The 24,081-nt window shown below is 37.5% G+C and overlaps 1 protein-coding gene across 2 annotated transcripts in view; it reads right to left on the bottom strand.

Annotated features, from left to right (window-relative positions):
* cntnap2a (contactin associated protein 2a) overlaps window positions 1-24,081 on the bottom strand; it is a 352,125-nt gene that overhangs the window by 16,316 nt on the left and 311,728 nt on the right. Inside the window, exons 18-22 of one of the 2 annotated variants that reach the window (XM_042752140.1) lie at window positions 23,412-23,441; window positions 21,960-22,196; window positions 18,239-18,472; window positions 16,589-16,722; window positions 9,507-9,600 (exon numbers count right to left, since the gene is read on the bottom strand). In XM_042752140.1, the coding sequence (XP_042608074.1) occupies window positions 9,507-9,600; window positions 16,589-16,722; window positions 18,239-18,472; window positions 21,960-22,196; window positions 23,412-23,441 (729 nt within the window). The remainder of the gene's footprint in view (window positions 1-9,506; window positions 9,601-16,588; window positions 16,723-18,238; window positions 18,473-21,959; window positions 22,197-23,411; window positions 23,442-24,081) is intronic. The other variant, XM_042752141.1, reaches the window with a different exon arrangement.

Consider the following 24,081-nt stretch of genomic DNA (forward strand, 5'->3'; position numbering starts at 1 on the left):
TAACAATGACAGAAAGTTTAATTTGGGTCAGATGGGAAACATTATGTTCGGCGTCAATCTGGAGAAAGACTGAACCCAGAGTGCGTAAAGAAGTCAGTGAAAGGTGAAGGAGGAAGTGTCATGGTTTGGGGGATGTTTTGTGCAGCAGGAGTTGGGCCCCTTATACAGCTACATGCAAAATGGGTAAAGCAATTCCTTGAAGCAAAGAACACTGAAATAATGAAATGCCCAGGCCAGAGTCCTGATCTAAACCCGACTGAAAATCTCTGGAAAATCCTTGGCATCAAAGTTATGGCTAAGAAACCGACTACAGTCACTGAACTATGGAAAAGATTGGAAGAAGACTGTACCAATATCACACCAGCACAGTATGAGAAACTAGTGATGTCCTGCGGCCGAAGATGGGCTGGAGTCACTCAAAGCAGGGCCTTCCACACACTTCCTACTAATTTCTGACAGCAGTAACCCTACAAAATTTTAGTTGCAATCTTCTTTTGTGCTACAGTGCTTACTGTTCTCTAATTTTATTCACCGTGTTCTCAACAAAATAAAAGTTTTTTTTTTTTTTTGTTAAAATGCCTTGGTTATTTTGTCAAACATGTTAGTATAACAGTGGTATACCTACACCTAATGTTCCTTAAAATTTTGAGTGATGAAGATAATATAAGACAAGATTTCAGAAAAAAATCTAGTATTTCTAGGCTGTTCTCTAATTTTGATCTCCACTGTGTGTATATATATATATATATATAAAATATTAAATAAATGACATTGATTGAATTTATCTATATATATATATATATATATATATATATATATATATATATATATATATATATATATATATATACATATATATATACAGATATATATACATATATATATATATACATATTATATAGATATATATATATATAATATATATATACCATTATATATATATATATAAAATATTAAATAAATGAAATAAAAATATAAATATATATAAAATATTAAATAAATGACATTGATTGAATTGCATAAAATAAATAATTTAAAAAGGCAATTATTAACAGAACAAATTAAAATAAGAAATATGATTTTCAGCTTCCATCTTGATTTTTTGTTGCTTTAGCTTGTTTTAAACCTTGTTTTGTTTTATTTTAAATTATTTTAAGCCATCTTGCTGAGGCCCCCTGCTTGGGAAGCACTACTCTAGAGAATCTGAGTGTCATAAGGCAGCACTGGTGCAGCACCACCCACAGAGAACAAAGAGCAGCCGCATCAGCCCTTCTGCCCACTCAGAAACCTCAGATGAAAAGCCTCTCCACTCATCCAGGACAAATCCGCCTGTGAGAGCACACCAGGACGGAGGCTGAATTCTGATAGCGGGGTGGGGTTGGTGAACTGCACTGCTTTATCGGTACAGAATTAAAATCATCACAGCCATGCAGCTCGGCTTGAGGCGGAGTCTGTGATGGAATGCTGAATACTTATGTTTGATGCAGCCTCCAGGGGCCATAAAGCACATGGTCATTTAATTATCTTTATCTCATCGCCAATTACTATAAATTCACATAGTTTAGTGTGGGTGATGATTTGATGGTTGTCGGTAACAGTGTGTGATGCTCTGGGATATCTAGGGATACACAGTGATGCTTGATTCTCTGACAGACAAAATAAATGAAAATATGTGTAGACCAAACATCTTTTAATGTAAATCGATGGGATTTCTTTGTCTGTTTTTATTATCTGCTAAGTTAAATACTGTTAAGTCTAACTGTTTAGATAAGTGATAGCACACATCGTCTCAGCAAACAACATGATTTAAAGGAATAGTATAGTTCATCCAAAAATTAAAATTTGCTGAAGATTGTTCACCCTCAGGCCATCCAAGATATAAATGAGAAATTTAGCATTACATCACTTGCTCACCAGTGGATCCTCAACAGTGAATGGGTGCCATCAGAATGAGAGTCCAAATAATCCACAGGACTCCTGTCGATAAATAATGTCTTGTAAAGTGAAAATTTGTGAATGTAATAAATTCACCATTAACTTTAAACTGTTGCTAAAATACATATATCCATATTACGGCATGCTATAGTGAAAAATTATCTTGTCTGAATCAAGCACCGCTTATTAACAAATACAGTTCAAAACACTTGCAAACAAATATGTCTGTGGATTCTGATGTGAGAGGACAACAGGGAACCTTTTCACTGGAGGAAGCATTATTATGGATTATGGACTTAGCCTTATTTTGTCCAGAATTGACAGTTTAAAGTTAAAATACCTTGATCTATTTGTTTCTTACAAAAACGCAGATTTCCACTTCACAATGTTTTTATCATCTGTTTGGACTCTCATTCTGACGGCACCCATTTACTGCAGAGGATCAATTGGTGAGCAAGTGATGTAATGCAAAATTTCTTCAAATCTGTATCGATAAAGAAACATTTCCTTCAAGGTATCATTCATAGCTGTGAGGTCATACACTTGTTTTAAGATGTTCAGAATAAACCACTAAACCTGTATGGACAACAATAAAAAAATGTGTTTGCTTTAGCAAGACACAATAAATATATATATATATAAAATATTAAAATAAAAGGCGAACAAATTGTTTTTTTCTATGCTCAAAATCATCCTCTTGCAGACGACCTTGATATAGCAAGATTCAATATTGATCATATCAGTCTCCTAGTGCCATCGATGAGACTAAAAGTCTGGTACCAGAGGAGAGATGGGGAGGAGAAAAAAAAGAGATGGAGACCACATGTGGTTTCTCAAAAGCTCAAACTGCTGTCTCATCAACATCTTTGCCAACAGCATATCAAATGAACAAAGTACTACATACTGCACTTTTCCCTTAAAACACTGTCTGACCTAATCACACTTATTTTATTATTGGGCTTGTCAAAATCAATGCATTTAAGCATATGATTAATTAAATATGCTGAATTGATTCAATATGACTGTGCAAAATAACTGATGTGGTGTAATTTCTGTGATAACTGTCATACATATTAGTAATTTTATGCATTCTAAAAATCTATCAGCTGTTTTGTGTGTGTCTCTGTGTATGTGCATCTATACATACTGTATATTTGAAACAGAAATCTTTTGTAACATTATAAATGTCTTTACAATTGAAAGCATTAAATGACCTAAATGTATTAAATACTAAAACAAGCAAACTAACAACAACAACAACAACAACAAAAAACCTGATTAATCATAAATAAATATGAATACAGGAGGCATTGACAGCCCTAAAAGTACCAAAAGACAACAACACAAATACTAATTCCACATACTCCCAAAAATTCAATTATTCCACTTACAAACAATGCTATATGCTTTCATCCAGTTTCAAATGATCTTTTCTCTTCCAGTCTTATTGCTCTGATTCCTTAAAATGCAATTATGGTCCGGAGACACAGATAGCACACTCAGCTCAATGACCAATTTGCCTGATTCATGAATAATGTACAGGCTCTTAGAGGAACTTATATCTGGATGCTTAAATGAGCTTCTGCGCCACTCATGAATCCCTGCAGTGCTATCCTGCATCAGCCTACACAGAAAATAATCACCTGAAAAACCTCATGAAGTCAACAGACAAACTTTTCACTTCATTTCAGGTCTGCTTGCAACTAACTCATTTCCCATAAAACAACACGTCCTCACTTTAGAATGAACATTCATTCTGAGCATGTAGGCATGACAGATTGAGGTTGCCAGATCAACAGCTTACTCATTGCCCAGAAACTCCCACGTGCTCTCTTTAGAATGAACATTTAATTCAAAGTGTTTGACATAATCGAAATTCATCTCAGGGTTTGATATGAAATGTGACTGGAAGTCATTTGCAGCATTTTAAAGCATTATAGGTTTTCACAACATGAAGCATGTTCCAAAAGTTAAGCTTCCATAATTGCTGTTTTAAGATAGCTTTGTTTGAATTAAATTTGAATACATTTGTCTGTATCACAAATACATGGCTCAAAAGTAAGGATACAAACTTAAATCTTTTCCTTAATATATATATACACACACACACACACACACACACACATATATATATATATAGAACAGATATATATATATATATATATATATATATATACACACACACACACACATATATATATTTACATATACACACACACACACACACACACACACGCACACACACATTTGTAAAGGTATATGTATTCTTCTGATTGTCACAAAGACTTAATCCAGAATTTATTTAGCTAGTTTAACATAAATTATATTTTGTCATATTTGTAAAATTGACTAGACTAAAGTCTAAAAAAGCATTAGCAAGAATGTGTAGTAAAAACTACAAATCATACTGCAATGTTCTGCAACCTGTTTTCCAGCAAATATATTTATACATTTAAGAAGTTACTGTCAGACTCTGTTTCTGTCATGTGTGTGTGTTTTGCTCCCCATGTGCCTTCCTTGCCCTTATTTGGTTAGTTTCCTGTTCCTGTCCTGATTATGTTGATTTAATTCCAGGTGTTCCCTGTTTGTATTCATTGATCCCAGGTGTGTTCCTTGTCTTTAGTTCAGCATCTGGTATTGTTCATGGCTGCATCCGAAAACTTAGGCAGGTGACTTGCTGCAGCGCTGCAGTATCAGGCAATAACTTCACGAAGGCACCTAAAAAAAAAACTGATTTTGGACAGGCTTCTGAGGCAGAGTAGAGGTTTAATGATCTACAGCAAAATATAGAGAGCTTTGGTGATAACTAAGTGGACATTTCATTACTGCAATATAAATTTCTCGCTAGAAATGACATAAAAAGTGGGAAACGTTGATCAAAAACATACATTTACTCACAAACTGACCACCAACCGCAACTTTCAGATGCCATCTTTATTTTTTGGCTTAATTGTCACAGAATGGAACGCACAGGATTGTGGGATATCAGAGGCAGCGAAGGATACATCTATGCTGCCTTCAAAAATCGGCCAGATGAAGGCATCTCAGGAGACAGTAACTGAAACTAACATTGAAATTAGACGTGCCTTGATGCCTTCCTACCTTGGAATGCTTCCTCCGAAGGCAGCATTTTTTCAGTTTTCGGATGCAGCCCATGTCTACATGCGCTATGTGATTTTTCCTTGTTCCTTGTTATAATTAAACTTCTCTGGATTGATGTACTCCTCATCTCCCTCCGTTCCTTGCTCCGCACTCCACTCAGTAGTGCACCTGTGACAGAATACTGGACCACAAAAGATGACTGCAGATGAGTTTGCGGCAGGGCGGTCTGAGGTTGAGACGATATGTGGAGGGTTTTCTCGAGCTCTCTAACCAGGTGAACTGGCATGACGTCGCTCTAGGTGCATGCTTCCTGCAGGCGTTGGATGATGAGATTATCTGCTTCAATCTTCCAACGCATGTGCAATCTTCCGTTCCGATGTTTTCCCCTGATCGAGCTGATTGATCTCTTGCTGTTCTTAAATGGTTCAGATTTCGAAGTTGAAGAAGTAAAGAAACTTCCTAAGCCTCATCATCCAACTCCCGCTGGAATGCGCCGCGTCTCCCCAGCTCCCCCCACGCCGAGAACCTCCACATACCTTTCCAACGGCTCCTACCATCTGCCCAACCCCAAATTCCCCACTGTCCTCCGAAACTCCAGCCTAGTCAAGCCCGCTCGCCGTCCCCACATCACCCCCGCCCGATATCAGTCCTGCCAACCGATCTGAAGATTGTTGTCAAGCCCGCTGGCCGCTACAAAGTCAAGCCCGCCGGTCACCACTAGGACAAGCCCGCCGGCTGCCCAGTTCCCCCGTAACCAAAGGAGGAGGAGGAGAAAAGGACTGTTCTCTGCCTTCATCCCAGCCCCAGAGCTCGCTCCAGTGTCGCCTCTAGCCCCAGGGCTTGCTCCAGTGTCGGCTTTAGCCCCAGGGCTCGCTCCAGTGCCAGTTCTTCAAAAGTGCCTTGCTGTGCCTTGCTGTGCCTCAAGTGTCAGCTCCTTGTAAGTATAGCCCAGTGAGGGCTCCGTACCCCGAGTTAAGCCCAGTGAGGGTTCCTGCCCCCGAGTTAAGCCAAGTGAGGGCTCCTGATCCCCCATTAAGCCCAGGGAGGGCTCCAGATACCCAGCCAGGCCCAGGGAAGGCCCCGGTCCCTGGTTTGGGCCCTGAGAGGGCCTTGGAGCCTGTGAGCGTCACCAAGTATTTTTATTTGGAAGTGGGGGGGGGTAGTATGGGTTCCTTCGTAGTGGCCGGGCCGTGTGGTGAGGCCAAGGCCATGGAGGCTGTCCGGCCATGGCACCCAGAGTTCCCAGCTCCGGTAGGGCCCCCTGAGTCCCCTAAGCCGCCAGGGCTCCGCCATGGCTCCCCGCTCTGCCATGGCCTCCCGAGTCACCTGCTCCGCCATGGCCTCCTAGTCTGCCTACCCCGCCATGGCACCCTGAACTGCCTGCACCGCCATGGCCTCCTATGTTCCCTACTCTGCCATGGCCTCCTGTGTTCCCTACTCTGCCATGGCCTCCTGAACTGCCTGCACCGCCATGGCCTACTAGTCTGCTAGATTCGCCGTGGCGCCCCAAACTGCCAGATCCGCCATGGTGCCCTGAACTGCCAGACCTCCCATGGGTCCCGGAACCGGCACCGTCCTGGAGGCCTTCTGTCTTGTAACTGCCACAGCAGCTGCCATATGCCCCAGGAGCCTCTGAAATTGTTTCAGTGGGACTGTCATCCTGTCTTTGAACTATTCAAGCAGCTCAACACCAACTGAGCACGTTCAACTGTGAGGCGTGCTGTCTGTAAGACTGAATCCAACTCCATAACGAGAAAAGAGGCAGCAGCTCCACAGGCCGCATAAGCACTGCTGGTCAGACCAGACGAGTACTTACTGGCTCGGGAGGGAAGGGACGGTTTGCCCCACCAGGTGGAGACGGTACCAGAACACAACTACCGACTGTCCACTGCGGGGCATGGCCATGGGAACTAGGGGTGCTGAGGGTGCTGCAGCACCCCCCGCCACAGGGCCAGGTCTTAGATTTTCCTTGTACCCCTTGATCATCCCCAAGATACTTAATTTTTGTGATAGTTTTGTGATTAATTATTTATTAAACCAAACAGAAATATGTAGCCTATAGCGGCTGCATTTTTCTTGGGCGCCTTGTGGTGCAGCGAGCGGACATTTTCTGCAGTGAGCAAAGAACATTATAATCAGTGATGTTGTCTGCAGCGTAATAAGAAAAATCTCCAAATTACACTGAACAAAAATCTTCAATACCATCTATCTGATGAGAGAATTCGCCAAAGTGCACTGACCAAAAATTTTGCATACCAGCGATGTTAATATTTAGTAAAATCTCCTTAAACAATAGTAATATTAAAGAAAAAACTATTGAACTAAAATCACAAAAGCACAAATATACTGTATGAACTAGAACTGAATGAGAACTAGATCGCAGCAGGGGCATCGGAACTCCACCCCTTTTTAGGTAATAAAGCCTGGTCCGCAACTCTGAGATGGTCATCTTCCCGTAGTGAGAACATGACTCATCCACGTACGCCACCTCAGCGTGCTTAATGCCCAGGCACGTGAGGCAGCGATCGTGACTATCACCTGGTGCCAGGTAACGACCACATCCAGAAACGCACGGGTGAAATGCCATCTTTAAAAGATGCATCTTTAAAAAGACACTCACCCATGAATGTTCTTTTAGGAGTGCTCTTTTAGTTGTGCTGAAGCACACAGGGAAGATGGCCACTGCAATACTACAGGGGGTAGTGCAGCCTGTAGTTTGCACCCACTCAACAAAGGTCGACCAACCCGTTGTAGCGCCGTAACACTTGCAAAGAGAAGCTCCTTTTGAGCGTGCTGACTCGTCCGTAATGAAGCTTGGCAGGAGCAGAACGATAACACCACTCGGCTCCGAAGCAGCTGAGTATGCATTGCATTTGCTACCTATTTATACTCACGCTGTGATCAGCGGCAGCTGGATGCAATCATCACATGCCAATGTGCATTGGCTCATTTAGTTTACACTCGAAGTAGATTGGTCTCTCTAGCGAGATTCCCATTTCGTCGGTCACCGACGTGACGTCGAGAGTGACCAACTGAAAGGGAACTCTTCCTTTCCACTGCACAAAAAGCATCAACGAATTATGGGACCACAGCTGTTCCTCCCAAATATGTTAAGGTAAATATTCCATGACAAACAGCTTGCAGGTCAACCATGGACATTGCCTTAAGCCGAACATGCTGAAAGAGTGTGGCTTATTGATGTGAAAGGGGTCTCCAGCCATAAATGATTGATGAGGCAGGTAGGGCAGTGGACAGTTTGAGCATGAATTGATGCAGAGGCTCCAGAGACTGTGGAAACAGGAAGACAGCATGCTCTGATAGACACGACTGAGATTATGTGCCTGCAGACAGGAAGAATATTAGAATATCCATTTTCTGATGGACCAGTACACCAGATTCGGCTGAGAGATGAAACAGTTTTTGCTTTCCACAGTCCATGATTTTAGCTAAAAATTAATATGCAGGTGGATAATGCCACCAGGCTTTGGGTGTTTATGTGACGGGTGAAATTGCCAGACTGAACCGATTCCTGCTATTGGTAACAACAGTGGGTCACTTTGCTGTTTTTGGTGTGTCAGCAGGCAGCACTGAATTGAGCATAATAGGCTCTGGTTAGTGCCTCAACGTTATTCATTGAAGAAAGTGCATGTCTGTTACATGCCTCCGGGTGAGAGACCTTTAAGCCACTGACATCTTTAGAAGGCATTCAAGGAAACTGTGGACTGGCAGAAGTAAATTATATTCCTGACTTTCTGTGCCCCCAGAGTTCACAAACCAAGGTATATAATTTCCTTCACATACTTCCAGTGTGAATTGCTACAAAGTATTGTACTGGAAAAACTACTAATTCCTACTAATTATGTAAAATAAGTTGTAGTTTGTATCTGCAGAAATTGTAATGTGAACAAGCAATCAGCATACCAAAGCATAAAGATTTAATACTAAATCATTAATATTATGCCATACAGTATATGCACCAAAATCATATTCCCACAGAATTATCTATTAGTACCACCTAGTGGCTGAACTGAGGCAATACTTTTTTTAATACTACTGTCTGCACCAACTCACAAATAGCACATTTCCTTTTGACTTTCTAAGGGTTTAAGTTTTCAACTCTTAAAGGTTAAAAGATCAGAATTAGACAGAAGAGAGAAAATATTGGTAACACTTAACTTAAAGTTGTAGTCCGTAACTTTTAGCGCTGTAGTGGTTTACAAACAGAACTGCATTTGTAACAAGGCATAATTAATGAATTAAAACAAATTTTATAATGCATTATACATAAAGGCTTTAAGTAAAGTGTTACCAGAATATTCTGTGGGTACTATATAAACGTCAACCTACGCTCTTGTCTCACAATCATCTCACAAATACAATTTATTGTTAATAAAGTGAAACAAAAAATATTTGAGGTTACAGGTTAATCCAAGCCTGGGGGAGTTTGCAAAGGAACACAGAGCACTTACCAAAGACTTTACCCAGGAAGAGTGACTTGACCAGCGTGAACTGTGTGTCTGATGCTTCTGGCAGGGTGTAGCTGACGGGAGGATAATGATCCAGCTAAAAGAAAGACAGGTAGTAAGAAAAGAAATTGGAAAGACACAGAAACTAAATTATATACAAATGTCTGTTGCTGGTGGTCAAGTACAAATTGCACATGCAATTGATATATCCCTATAGTGGGCAATGGTGCCATCTGCTGGTTAAATATTTAATCACTGACCATACAGTCAAAGCACCACACCATTTACAATTCACTTAGTTACCCCTTTAAAAAGAGGGAGTTTTTTGATTGTTACATATTCACAAAAAATGTATACATTTTATATTATGTACTATATATCACTGATACAAAACATCATTGAAATATATAACAAAGTATTATAACAATTATTTAAAATATACTTTGTAATATATTTTGCTACTACTACTACTACTACTACTACTACTATTTTTCAATGTATTTAATAATAATAATAATAATTATATTACTTAATTTAATAATTAATAATAATTAATTTAAACTTTTAGACATATAATTTACTTTAACTTATTGCACAGCAGTATTTTAAATATATAGTACAATAAAATGCACAATATATGTAATCATTATATATATATATATATATATAATATATATATATATATATTAAACATCTGCTTCTAGGTGTACATGTAGAGTTTAAAAAGTTCAGGGTTCGAACCAGCATTAGATTCATATTTGTGTATCTTTATATATAGAGTCACTTTTATTTATAAATTTACACTTTTCAAACAAAGTCGCTTAATTTGTAGTATATTAATTAGTATTATTTACACACCATTATAGTTTTTATTCATATTTTTAATTCATTAGTAATTATTTATGATATTTATATTATTTATATTGTCAGTTTTCATTTTAATTACTAACTTAATTTTTTGACAATTTGTTATGTTTAATCTTACTTCTGTTTCAGTTTTAGTTCAGATTTATTTTCTGTAAAGTTGCTTTGCAATGATTTGTATCGTAAAAAGCGCTATACAAATAAACTTGAATTGAATTGAATTTAATTATATTTTATTTCAGTTTTATTTCAATTAACAAAATGATTATATTAGTATTTGTTTTCTTTAAAGATAACCCTGGCTTAATATTGGCCTAATTTTTTTAATATTCTTCTTTTTTTTTCAGTCAAAAGATCATGCTGATATGCGGTAAGGAAGGAACAGTTGAATGCAACCCCCTCACACACACATGCACACACACATTCGGTGACAGCTTTAATTACCCCGTTACTGCTGATTCACTGGCACTTCTAATTAGCATGAGGCATCTCAGCCTCGGTATTAAAAAGAATTATTTCCGCTAAATTACTTTTTTGTGCTTGAAGATATGGCTGCTCTCTCAGTCTCCTCTGTGTTGTGAAAGAGGCGCTCTCATCGCTGCGCACTGTCGTGAATACAAATTAGCCTCAAAGAAAGAAACGGAGACTCCAACACAATGGCGTTTGTCTGACATATTTCAGCTCTAATTTGTTCCACTGATGTGGCGGACTGATAAATGCAAGCATGTTTATTCAGACACCTCCCAGGTGCATTTGTGCTGGGTAAATCAAGCAGGGGAAGCCCTCCCTCACTGCTACCAGCAGTCTCCAGACCTTATCCAATTACAGTGGCCAATCTCAGAAGACCTCATGGGCTTGTGTTTCTGCCACTGCTAATGGAGAAGGGTGTGTTGCCATTCGTCGATGGGATAATGTGACCAAATTAAATTGCTTTCAACCTGTTTACCTCTGAAACTAATGGGCAGCAAGGATGGAGGGATGACACGAAGAGAGGTACTGTCCCTTGTGGTGCTGCGGCCCCATTCTGACATGGCTAGTGCTAATGAGCTCTGCTGTGGGGCTATAATTAATCTCCATCCAACGAGCCTCCTATCTGACAGGGCCCCTCCTGCACTGCGGCCACCCAGAGAGGGGGCACTCTGCCTGGGAGGCGACAGCCAGATCCCCTTGGGGCGTCCGCCACTCTGACAGCACAAGCTGAGTTATAGCCACAACCCCACTGAGAGAATAACTTAGAGAGTTACAGCGAATAAACACAGGAGATAAATGAAAAAAGAATAGAATGATGGAAAAGAGAGGGGGAGTTAATAGATACGAGTCGTTCTAAGAAATTAGTTTTGGAAAGGTGCATTTTTAGGTACATTTTTGTAAGATTTTGAAAAATTTCAAACCAAAATTACTGCTGATAGGTTATGGCATCCTGTTACTCAACAAACAACTAAATAAACAACAACTAAGAATATTAGTAAATAAAAAAAATTAAACCGTAACCCTGTTTTTTTTTTTTTGTGAAATAAACAACAAATGAGAGTTAAATGAACAAAATCATTAAATGATAAATTAAACTGAACAGCAAAAAAGCCAAATAGTAATTAAAGTGGTGAAAGACTAAATTAAAATTAAATTAAAAGACTTTTTAAACAATGCAATGCATCAAATTCTAAATACAATTACAAACGGTACAAAAAACTGTAAACACAAATACACACTCTTACACATTTTTCCCCAATAAAGACCGTAAAATGCTACCAAAACATACTCCTTTAAAATATTTCATATAAATTATATATTTTTGTTTATACATAAATTATTATATTATGTTATATTATTTAATTATTATATTAAAGATTGCAAAACACTTCCCTGACACTTCACTTCACCGTGGTAAACTGAATAAATAATTAATGTATGTATACAGCCACAAAAAACAAATGATTATCAATATGATTATCAGTTTTTCACAATCATTTTAATTATTTGTTAAATTTTATGTACTTTTGTATATATTTTTACTTGTTTTGTAATGTTGATATTTTAGTTGTTAATTTATTTTTATTTCAGTTTTAGATTTTTGCATTTAAAGTTTTTATCTAATATTTATTATTTATTTTATTTCAGCTTTACTTCAGTTGAAAAAACATTCTAATAGGTTTTGTGTATATTAACCCTGGCTTGATATAATTTTTTAAATATATATATATTTGTTTTAGCCCAAAGATCATGCTGATCTGCAGTAAGGCGGCATCAGTTGTTTGAAAACAAACAAACAAACAAACAAACAAACAAAAAAACAGTAAGTAAGGCTAATCAACAAAAAAACATTATTTCATAACTACAAAATTATTATTTCTGACATAATTACTCATAACTACCAATTTTACAGAAATGGTGTTTAAAGAATAATGTTTTAGTGGAAAAATATTGGTAATTCTCACTTTGTTCACAAATCTCATAGGTTAGAATACATCACATTGGGACATCAGATCTGATGTATTTTAACACATCTAAAGCTCAAATGGGATCCAAAAATTCCATACAATTAGAAGTCCAAACAGCTCCTAGTGTTCTCCAGTGGAAATGAATAATTTCTGGACTGATGCTTGTCAGATATGGTGAAAAGGGGTTTAATGCAATAATAAAAACATAGTGCAAGGTCCACCACATTACTTTGATAAAAAGTTGACCTGATAGTGGGAACCCCAAAAGTATTCATTAATCTAAATTAATAAAACATCCCAAAATGAAAGTGTGCTCTGCTGTTTGCCTTAGGGTTGAAAAAAATCTTCAAAAACTTCTAAAAGATCAAGTACATCTGTTTGCTTTTCCCACATGGTTGTTCTCTTAGATATGTTTTGACCTTTCACTGTCTGATTCAGGGGTGTGATGTTCCATTCAAAAGAAATATCACAGGCGTGGGTGTCTGGAAAGGTCAGCTGGACTGATGTAACTGTCTCTCATCTCATATTCCTTTTGAAGCAAACTCTTTACTCTTCTGGAAAATGCACAGGTGGGCAAAACCTGTATCAGAGAAATCTAAAAAAAGTGTTGCTATTCTACCTGTGATGATTCATTTATAATATGGAGGTTCCAGGTTCTAACCTCTAATATAATTTTTGATTTCAATAATCCAAAACTGCATCTGTCATGCCTCTGCATAAGTAGATGAATATCAGGAGTGGGGATGCAATTTGATTTTGTTTTGTAATTTCACTAGAATGAATAGAGAGCCGTGGAGAAGAGATAGATTAAAATGCTTCATGCCTGAGAGAACACTGCCACGGCCACTTTCCATGTCTGATAAAATCCACAATGACCAATCAGCAAACAAACACAAATTCCAGTGGCAGATTGTCATTCATTATAAAACATGTTAATGAGATTTTAATGAGATGTCTCTGCCTTTAAATGATGTCCATAGCAGTATTCTGCAGAGTATTTTAGAGTCATTGCAATACATTTTTATCAATATTTTTTTTTTATATATATATATATTTTTTTTCTGTTTTTATTTGAATTTTAAAACTTTAATTTTTTTTCTTTTAAATATATGGATTTTTACGTTTTAGTTATTTCGTACCAAGAAATGTTGCCTTTGCAGCTAGGTAAAATTTATATATTGTTTTACTATATTCACCCTGGTTTAAATATTTGGGTTCAGTGAGATTAAAAAAAAAATATATATATTTTTTATGTAGCAGTTATGCATTAACACTTGATTAACAACAATCAAGTTTTCTATTTTAAATAAATGCTGTTCTTTGTAACATTCTGCTCATCAAAGAATGATGGGAAAAAAAATGTAGCAACGTTTCCACAAAAATACATTCAGCATTGATAATAATAAGATATGTGATATTTGTAATATTTCACAATATTAGTGTTTTTTAAAATATTTTTTAATCAAATAAATGCAGCCTTGGTAAGCACAGGCAACAAAACAAAACACACAACACAACACAACTTACGACTCCCAAATTCCTGAACGTTATATACAGTACATATCTAAATCTTGTAAACTAATGTATAAAAATGATGATATTGAAAAAATCTTTTGGTATTGAAAAAAGGTTTTGTTATTTTATTATTTTCATAAAAGCTTAGTAGACTAGTATTAAATGTCAGGTCAGTTAATGTTATTTGTCATTTCCAGCAAAACTAAAGAACAGAAAAGAATCTGTAAATTGAAAAGAAAAGCTAATTTAACAGCCCTAATAAACCTTCTGCGCTAATTAAACAGAACTTATCAGACTTGGACATATATAACAGATATCTGTAAGCAACCTGCCTTTAATTTACACATCTACGTGATCTACCTTAGGAGTACCTGCTCGATTTTCATGCAGTGTGTGTGTGTGTGTGTGTGTGTGCGCGCCTGAGTAGTGCTAAAGGACACTCAACACAGCTATACAGACAAGAAAATAAAGGAGAGTTACCCTAGTGTCATAAACACACACACACACACACACACACACACACACACACACACACACACACACACACACACACACACACACACACACACACACACACACACACACACACACACACACACCTAAACCCCTCATACACATAGGTCATTGTCTGAAGGATGGCTCTGGGTTTCATTTGGTGCAATGTCAGCGGGGTTCCCAGGGGCCATAAAGACAGGGTAAAAGGGCTATGGTTTTCTCTTTCTCTCTCTATATATTTCACCCCATGCCAGATTTTCAGCTCTGGTCTGTAGGATCTCAGGGCTTGGCAGAGCTGTGTAGCAAGAAATGAAATAAGGCAGAAAGAATTAAAGAGAGCTACAGCCCTTCTTTAAGCCTCATGCCCACGGGCTTATCTGTGCTGTGCCTCATCCGTCCAGACAGCAGGAATTTGATTATTTGATTTAGGAGCCTGGAACAAAGCAGGAGCCAAAGACACAGACTGACCGGAAAGAAAGACAGCGAGAGAGAGAGAGAGAGAGAGAGAGAGAGAGAGAGAGAGAGAGAGAGAGAGAGAGAGAGAGAGAGAGAGAGAGAGAGAGAGAGAGAGAGAGAGAGAGAGAGAGAGAGAGAGAGAGAGAGAGAGAGAGAGAGAGAGAAGCAACAAGGCAACAAAGCCCACTTTTTTGCTGACAAGGTCACACAGTATATCTGACATGATCTTTGCACCTCTGTCATTTAATATTATTCTCTGTCCTCAAACGCAACTTGATATGACCACACTTTCTACTGATCAGGAGCTTCTAAAAAGTCCCTGACCCTTCTGTAGTTTGTTTTCCTCTGTCCTCAAACGCAACTTGATATGACCACACTTTCTACTGATCAGGAGCTTCTGTGATCTTGATCACTGCTTTATCATTTCATGTTGCTGAATGTCCTGCTTATCGCCCACACGAGGTGCTGCGTGTACCGCCATTTAGAACATAATAAAATCTACAGTTCACCCTGAGCTTTCAATTATCCAGTTGGGCCTGTGAGACTAATGCAGTGCATCCTGGGTAACAGACACGGCACACATCCACTCACATACCCGCATATTTGAGATATACAGTCAGCTATGAAAAATCAAGAAAGTTGCCTATTTAGGCAACGATTTTAGGTATCATTACTCGATCTTAAAAAAGTACTTAATTTTAACTAAAATTGATGGCCGCATCATATATATCCTTCATGGATCAAAATGCATCGATTGCCACTTCAAATTGGGCAATTTTACCCAATATATGTAATAATTAATAATAAATAATTATTGTTATTATTAATATTTATTATTATTATTATTTATTATTAATAAAATCAAACAAAAATAAATAAGGATAAATAAAATGTAAATTACATTAATAAAGTTTATTTTCTTATAAATAATTTAATTTTATAATGAATATATTATTATAACGACATTATAAATCATTTAATTTAATTATAAAATGTGCACTTTTATAAACTTGCTACTGACCACCTTTACTGTGAAATTAACTGTGAGATTTACTAGATTTTTTTTGTGCAATTCATATACAAATTTGTATGGCACAGATAACAACCCGCTACCAAAGTAGTTGCCCATGTATGTGCTTTCAAAAGAAATAGAAAAGAGTGTTTCAAGTCAGTCCCTTATGAGGTTTAATTTCAGTTAAGATGCTGCCTTAGCAGTAAAAGAGTTAACTTTTATATTATTGGATGAGTATTACATGATACGTTTGACCAGTGATATTGATTGTTATATTGAGATGTTCACTTTCATGTGTTTCCCACCTGCACTTCTATGTCTCTCTCCACCCGTGAGATGTTGACGGTGTGGGGCTGCCCATTGGCCAAGTTCCTCTGGTCAATATCAACACTGAAGGGTTCTCTGAGACCACCCAAGTTGTACCGCAGCTGCAGCGTACCTGATTGAAACAGGATGAGACAGAAAGATCACATTTATCCAGAGCTCAACCACACTGCAGTCTTCCTGGATGCAGAATGCCTGAGTGAGTGAGAGTTGTGCATCAGTTCTGCACCCTGACATCAGTCACCTCCACAGCACTCTCCTGTGCAATGGCCCTACAGGCTGCAGGGAAGAACATTACCTCATTTGGGTTACCGCTCAGGCCAGCAAGATAAATTTGCTCAGAGACTACAGGGTAAAATTCCATGTGGATTTAGGTTGCTTAACACAAAGAATAAGTATCACCAGTCTTGTGTGCCCACTTTGGGTTTTATGGAACGGTGTTTGGCAAAAACGCCACTCTACAAATTAAAAACCGGTACATCTGAGTCACTGTATTTAATGGGAAATCCTGTCCCTGAGGGGAATAAGACTCTTTTTCTTTAAACACCAGATGTGTTTTACTTCTAAACTCTAAAAGAATTGGATCACAGTGTTGTGCTTATGCCAAACAAACAGGGATGTAATTGCCTGCGCTCTGCCATTTGTCATATAATTAGCTTTTACTGTTGCGCTTCCACTTAAAAAAGCAATTCAGCCTGCTGCAATAAATTTTCCTTTATTATTACAGTGCAGTTTCAAAACTGCTGCAGAACAATCTTACAGACACACACAGATGTGTGTATTGCATCAGAATTCGGACTTGATGATGAATGAAGACTAACCAGGTGTGATGCAATAGGTTCACAATTTGTCTGTTCATACTGAAAGCAACAATGCTGTGTGAGGCGGCACAATAAAAACCAATTAGAAGAAAATATCTGATGTTAAATATACAGTTTGGTTTACACTTACTGGCATTTTACTGACTTTACAAGTTCATGGAATTATTCTACTAACCCTAAGCATAGATATATTCCTTATATACATAGATTCCTCATTAGCGGCTGTTTCTATACATTAGTCATTCTCAATAGTGTAATAGTCAAATCCAGTCTGTGAACACTTGAGAGAAAGTTGACTCTACGTCTACAACCGCAGTTGTAAGCATGTATGAATATCTATATTTGCAACAGAATTCTGCAGATGATTTTGCTAAATTAACGCGATACAAGATGAAGGCATTGGCTATAACAACATTAAAAAGTTACCATAGTTTACAAAGCTGTAATATTGAGTTAATGCATATAAAAACACAAACAAACACATTCTCACCTGTGAAAAGTTATCCCATTTTTTCTTAACTTACTGATTTTTACTGTGAGTGACAAAATGTTGAACGTTCAAAGATGGTGGATATGTTTGGAGTGGTTGAATGTGGGATCTACGTATACATATCTATGACCCTAACAGTCTACTCTAATGAGACTTAGTTAACACGCAGTTGCAAATTAATGAGAGTTAGTTGACATAAAGTTGCAAAGTTCCTTAGTAGAGTGGACAGAAAAGATCTGTTCACTGAAAGCTTCTTTAGGGAATCCTTCTTCTATGGAATTGCTATAAAACCCTCTTTTGCAGAGTGACCAATATCCTACCATTGTGACGGAGGACCACGGCCATGTAATCCTGGGTTTTCGTGCTGACGTAGACTAGAAGGCTGGGAGAAGTGGAGGTGCTGAAGCTGAAGGTCAGGTCTTCACGTGTCAGGTTGGTCTCAACAGGAAGGTTGTGGATAACACTCTTTTCATCCAGGCTGGAAGCTGCAGCCACCACTTCAGGTACCAGATTATACTTGACCAGTGTTCCTGCCTCAAAGAAACCACCAACATCTGGAAAAGATTTAAACAACCAATCAGATTTGAGGGTTAGGTATATGCCAAAAGAAATACAATCATTTGGTGTACTGATACTTCTATTTACTTCTTCTTTTCTTTTTCTTTTCTTTTTTTTTTTTTTAAGAGATAATGTATTAAATTGGTCATAAGTGACAAATAAGACATTATATATATTATGGCTGTCAGTTTGACTCGTTAATTAATTATTTATGGAAAAATAACACGATTAAAATATTTTAACACAGTTAACACATTGACCCCACCCCCAGACCTGTACGTCATCTTACATTTCATATAGTTGACTGTTGAAAAATATGATGGATGGCAATGACTCCATAAATGCAGTTATGCCCCTAAAATTCAAGATATTGGTGAAAAAATGCCCCGTTTGAGTTTTTGTCTCCAATTTATATCATATGATAAGCGATATCACACGAGCAGGGAGAGCAGTATTACACGAGCGCTGATTTTGTCCCAAGTTTGTCCGATATTACGAGTTTAAATGTGATTTTCTACAACAGTTCATTAAATAAGAAGCTGATATTGTGTTATATTTTAAACACAATTTTTGAGTGTGTTTTGTGTGTTTTAGCCATAGCAGAATTGTTGCGCATCATTGAGCAAAACAGTGGGATTTCGTTTCTGAATGAATCAGCCGTTTGAAGGAATCAAATGAATGAATGACTCATAAAGACATTTACCACCACCTGCTGGCAGATTTAGTTTCTTATTTATAGTTATAGTATAGTATAGTTTTTTTTTATTTAAGTATAATTTCATAAAAAAATAATAATAATACAAATAAAAACATTAAAGGGATAGTTTCAAAATCTTTTCAAATCTTTCTTTTGTGGAACATAAAAGAAGGTTTTTTGAAGACTGTTGGTAACAAAGATGTTTTGGTTACCAATGATTTTTATTGTATGAACAAAAAATACTGAGATGTTTCTCAAATTATCTTCTTTTATGTTCCATAGTTTGAGTTAGGCGGTTGTAGCCTAAATGTTTATGTGTAATAAATTTCACGTCGAACCAAATAAAATATTTCTTCCTAAAGCTACAATTTGTAATGTCTACTTGATACTTTCTCATTTAACACAAAATAGCTTTAAATAATCTTTTGTGGGTATTTTTACAGTCAAACGCATTTTGCGATTAATCAGATGAATTTATTGACACATCATGTAATTAATTAGATTAAAAATGTAATCAACTGATAACCTTAATATATTATATCTTACTGACCCCAAACTGAAAAAGTGTTGCAATCTGCACAAATGAGATGAATTATGAAATGGATTGCAATATGAATTGTATTGTGAGGTAGCTAGTGATACCTAGTCAAAAAATGTGACTCTTTGACAGGAATGCTGTTTGAGGACCAAAAAAAAAAAAAGAGCCAGGAACACATACTTCCGGCAAATCAAGGCCACCATTCAATAAATGTGCACTGGGAATGTGTAAGTGATGTCTGACTTGGCCATCTGAGGTAGAAGGGCAGGAAAACTGACATTACCAGCATGTTTTGTATTCATGAGGGGCTTCTTCAACAGCTATAAAACCAAGAGGACACTTTCCTATTACCTTTTTACTTGAGGGGGAGAACAAAGGTTCTTACACGAATCGTTTAACCCCACTGCTAGGACGTGTGCAAGCGTGCATAGATTTGTCTTACACAGAAGCAGTATAAACAACATAGGATTTGTTGCATATGGGGTGGAACAGGATGAACCATGGGAAATCAACATGGGTAATGAAGTAAATACACACAAGGGTAAAAAGAGAGTGAACGAACATGACAATGTGCACCCGCACCGAATATCTCATGTACGCAGAGGACGAGGCGGGTTTATCTGTTATTCATGGCATTCTCTCATTCAGCCGTTTTACCCCCGGGAACTGAGCGCTAAGTACAAATGAGTTTTGTACAAATGCTGTATCGGGAGCAGGAAGGAAATCAGTGCGGAGACTACAGATTGGTTTAATTATTTGCTGCGAGGCCCTTGAGCAATCTTTACTTTTCCAACACGCAGTTCAGAGGCAACTGAGAAAGAACCACCATGTTTTAGTACCACTGGCGCAAAAGCCTTGACACAGCGGGAGCGTGAAAGGCAGGGTAAGGATGGTACAGATATGAGGAATTACAGTTCTTGAGTATAAAAATCCCATCTGTGATGTGTTCTGAGGAACAACAACTTTACAGGCCCTGGATTGGATCATTTATCTACTGTACTACTACTGCTTTAAAGTCCCACTGAAAGACCTGTAAAGTCTGTATGGGTTTCTTTCTTCCGTTGAACACAAAGGAAGATATTTTGAAGAATGTTGGTAACGGTTACCAGGTAATCAAACAGTTAACGGTAGCCATAGGAAAAACAAATACTATGGAAGTCCATGGCTACCGTCAACTGCTTGTTTACCAACATTCTCCAAAAATATACTCTTTAGTGTTCAACAGAAGTTCAAGATCTTAATTTTTTACATTAAAGCAAGTGATCCTTTTATTGTCAAATCTGTTGTTTTTTGCATTACAACATTTGAAATATGGTGTCTTTTTGTAAAACATGTTTTTTTGGTCTTAATTCAGCCCAGACCTTTCAAAAAGAACAAATTTTCAGTAAAAATGTTTTGTCATTTTCTTAATGGCTTTGCGTTTAGGTTCACCCTAAAAAGGTTCTGTAATTATTTACTCACCCTCAGGCCATTCTAAACCTGTATGACTGTCATCCTATTGTAAAAAACAAAAAAACTGAGACATCTTTTTTCTTCATATCTTCTTTTATGTTCTGCAAAAATGGAAACTCATGTATGGTTTAGACCGCCAGAGGTTGAGTAAATTCAAATTTGTTTGGTAAGCTAACCCTTTAAATCGAGAAAAATAGCACTAAATAACATATAGATATGAGAATCCACATCCATATCTCTGAATCCAAATGAAACAGCAAAGATATTCCTCTTCCTGGAGTGAAGGTGATGTGTAGTATTGAGCCACAGATGTAAGGCAGCCTGTGGGAGCAATTGCACTGACCCAGAGGCGAAGAATCTGAGAGAATTCGATATTGACTGCAATACCCTGGACGGCACAAGTAAATATGTGTAAAATGGAAATGCAAGTTAAAACCTTGCAATTACGAGGTTGTTCATGCATATTTCAAGCAGAAGGAGATGTTGAAAGCTGAGGGCAACCATCAGAGGCCATGACTCACGGCGAGTCGCCATTTTTAAACAGAGAGCATGAGATGCTTGATGGAGGTCTCGACATAGAGCACGAACTACAGAAGGGGCCTGCTCATGTCAGTGATGCTATTACTATATTCAAATGAGGGAGGCGGAGCTTAAGTACAAGAGTTGCCCTTAGAGATTCCCGCCAGTCACAGGTTTAAAAAACAAATTGTTCAGTGTCATATCTCTGGTTGAGGTGTATAAACTTCACAGAAAACTTTTAAAAGTATGAATTTCTAATTTGCATATGCATACTGACCTTTGGAACAGAAAGGCCCATCGTAAGCAGTGGTGGAGCAGTCACAAGAATAGCCGTTGTATTTCTCCACACACTTGCCGCCGTTACGGCAATACATCCCAAAACTGGTGCAGTGACCCGAGCAGCCAGGTTTTACACCAGGAGTGACGATTGCCCTCTCTTCTAAGTCAAGGGTCACACCGTTCATCTTCAGAGAGCGGATGCATCCGAGAAATCCTCTCTGACCTCCTGCTGAACCTGGATGAGAAATGGAGACAAAGACTAGTCAATATTACGCTTAATAAAAGCATAAATGGCACAACAAAATGACTAAATCCTTAATTTCTTTTGCAGACTAGCTTGAAAACAAAATGTTAAATTAGAAACATTAAGTCTCAGCCAAAAGTTTAATCTTCTGGTGGGTTTCATTCATTATGGCATGAACCATTCAATACAATAGACCTTAGAGAAATTAGACATGATTAGAGCTCAACTTCCAAGAGAAAATAAACATTTGCCAATTGCTCAATGTCTAGTCTGGACATCTTTTCATTACACGAAACTGCCCATTTAAACAGAAATCGTACAATCATTTGCTAGATTAATAGTGGATTAATAGTAAATGTCCTGGCAGGATGCATTAATTATTTACTAACGGTAAATAATAAAAACAGACCCACAAGTACAATCCTGCTAAAATTGATGAATTCCTCCAAATACATTATATGGATTGGAGTATATATAGATATATAAAGTAATAATGTCAGTTTGGCTATGCTTTACAAAAAAACAACAGAAAACACATTTTCAAAGTTTTATTAACTCAATTTAACTCAAAGTCACATCGACAGTGGAGTGTTAATTGCGCTGGTGACCTGCTTGGGTATATAATACAAAACAACTCACTGAATTCTTTGCTGAGAGCAGAGCTCTTATCATCAAATGTACAGTAAATACACTGTGCTATTTGTTTCAAGGACGAACATGAGATAAACACAAGATCATTTTAATTAACATTTCTATTTATTCCTCATCACAGCATTGTTCCAATTTGATTCATGCCACTTAGCAGGCACCTTTTATGCCCTTGTTTGTCACTGAAGAATCAACTTCACGAAACTTTTTCATAAACACAGGATGTGTTTTAACTTTTGAAAGTGAAGCAGCATGAATAAGCGGGAGTGAGGAAAGAGCTGTTAAAACCCTTCTGAAGTTCACTGCCTCCATCTCTGATGAGCCATGAATCGGAAATTATTCTCTAATGAAACTGTAATGAATTAGCATATTACATTTATTAGACCATCCTGCCAAGTGGGGTATTTTTTTTCAGCTTTTACAATTGCAGTGCACAGAATGTTTATAGCCTTATATTGAATTAAAAGGTCATCTGACCAAAATATCCCAGAAAGACAAGAAGTTTCAGGTTAAACTAGATTGCTTGTTGTCGTACATTTTTACAAAAAAGTTACCTACTGTCCTGACAGGCCCATGAAGCTGGCTTCCCTTTGGAGAACCAATATCACCCAGACGTGCAAGCAATGAAAGAAAGAAAAACAACACCAAAAAAATAAAAAATATGAATAAAAAACATGCAGTGATTAGAAAACTTGATGCTTAATCGATGCCAGGCTTTAAAAGAAATCAACATGATGGTGGATAGTAAAGAAGCATTAAAGATTCATGCAAACAGACATATGCATATTAATACCATGAATGAATGCAAACGTGTTAGTGGTTGTTAAATCGAAGGTCTGCTTGTTATTTGAGATGAAGTGAATGACAATAAAAAACGAGCAAGCATTTAATCCTCCATTTAATATAGAGAGGCCACTATAAATGCAAAACAAATTCAAATAGACACAAGCATCCATGGGTGAACAGAAGTAGAAGGCAATCTACTTTATCAATTAATGATGGCATGGGACTAAATGGTCTGAAAACTGAGCATTCATAAGCAGAGGAGAGGAGGCCAGACAGAGGATTGACAGGTCCACCCCAGCCCACTCAGTGGATATAAACCAATTAGTTTTCCAACTGAGGGTCAGGGTCTAAAGACTGAGAGTTGCTCTCCACGAACAGTCATGTCAACATTTTACATTTCTACTGAAACAACGGACAAGGATTAGACAACCTTTAACATTCA

This window comes from Cyprinus carpio, chromosome B24, assembly GCF_018340385.1.
Source record: "Cyprinus carpio isolate SPL01 chromosome B24, ASM1834038v1, whole genome shotgun sequence".
Classification (NCBI taxonomy): Eukaryota; Metazoa; Chordata; class Actinopteri; order Cypriniformes; family Cyprinidae; genus Cyprinus; species Cyprinus carpio.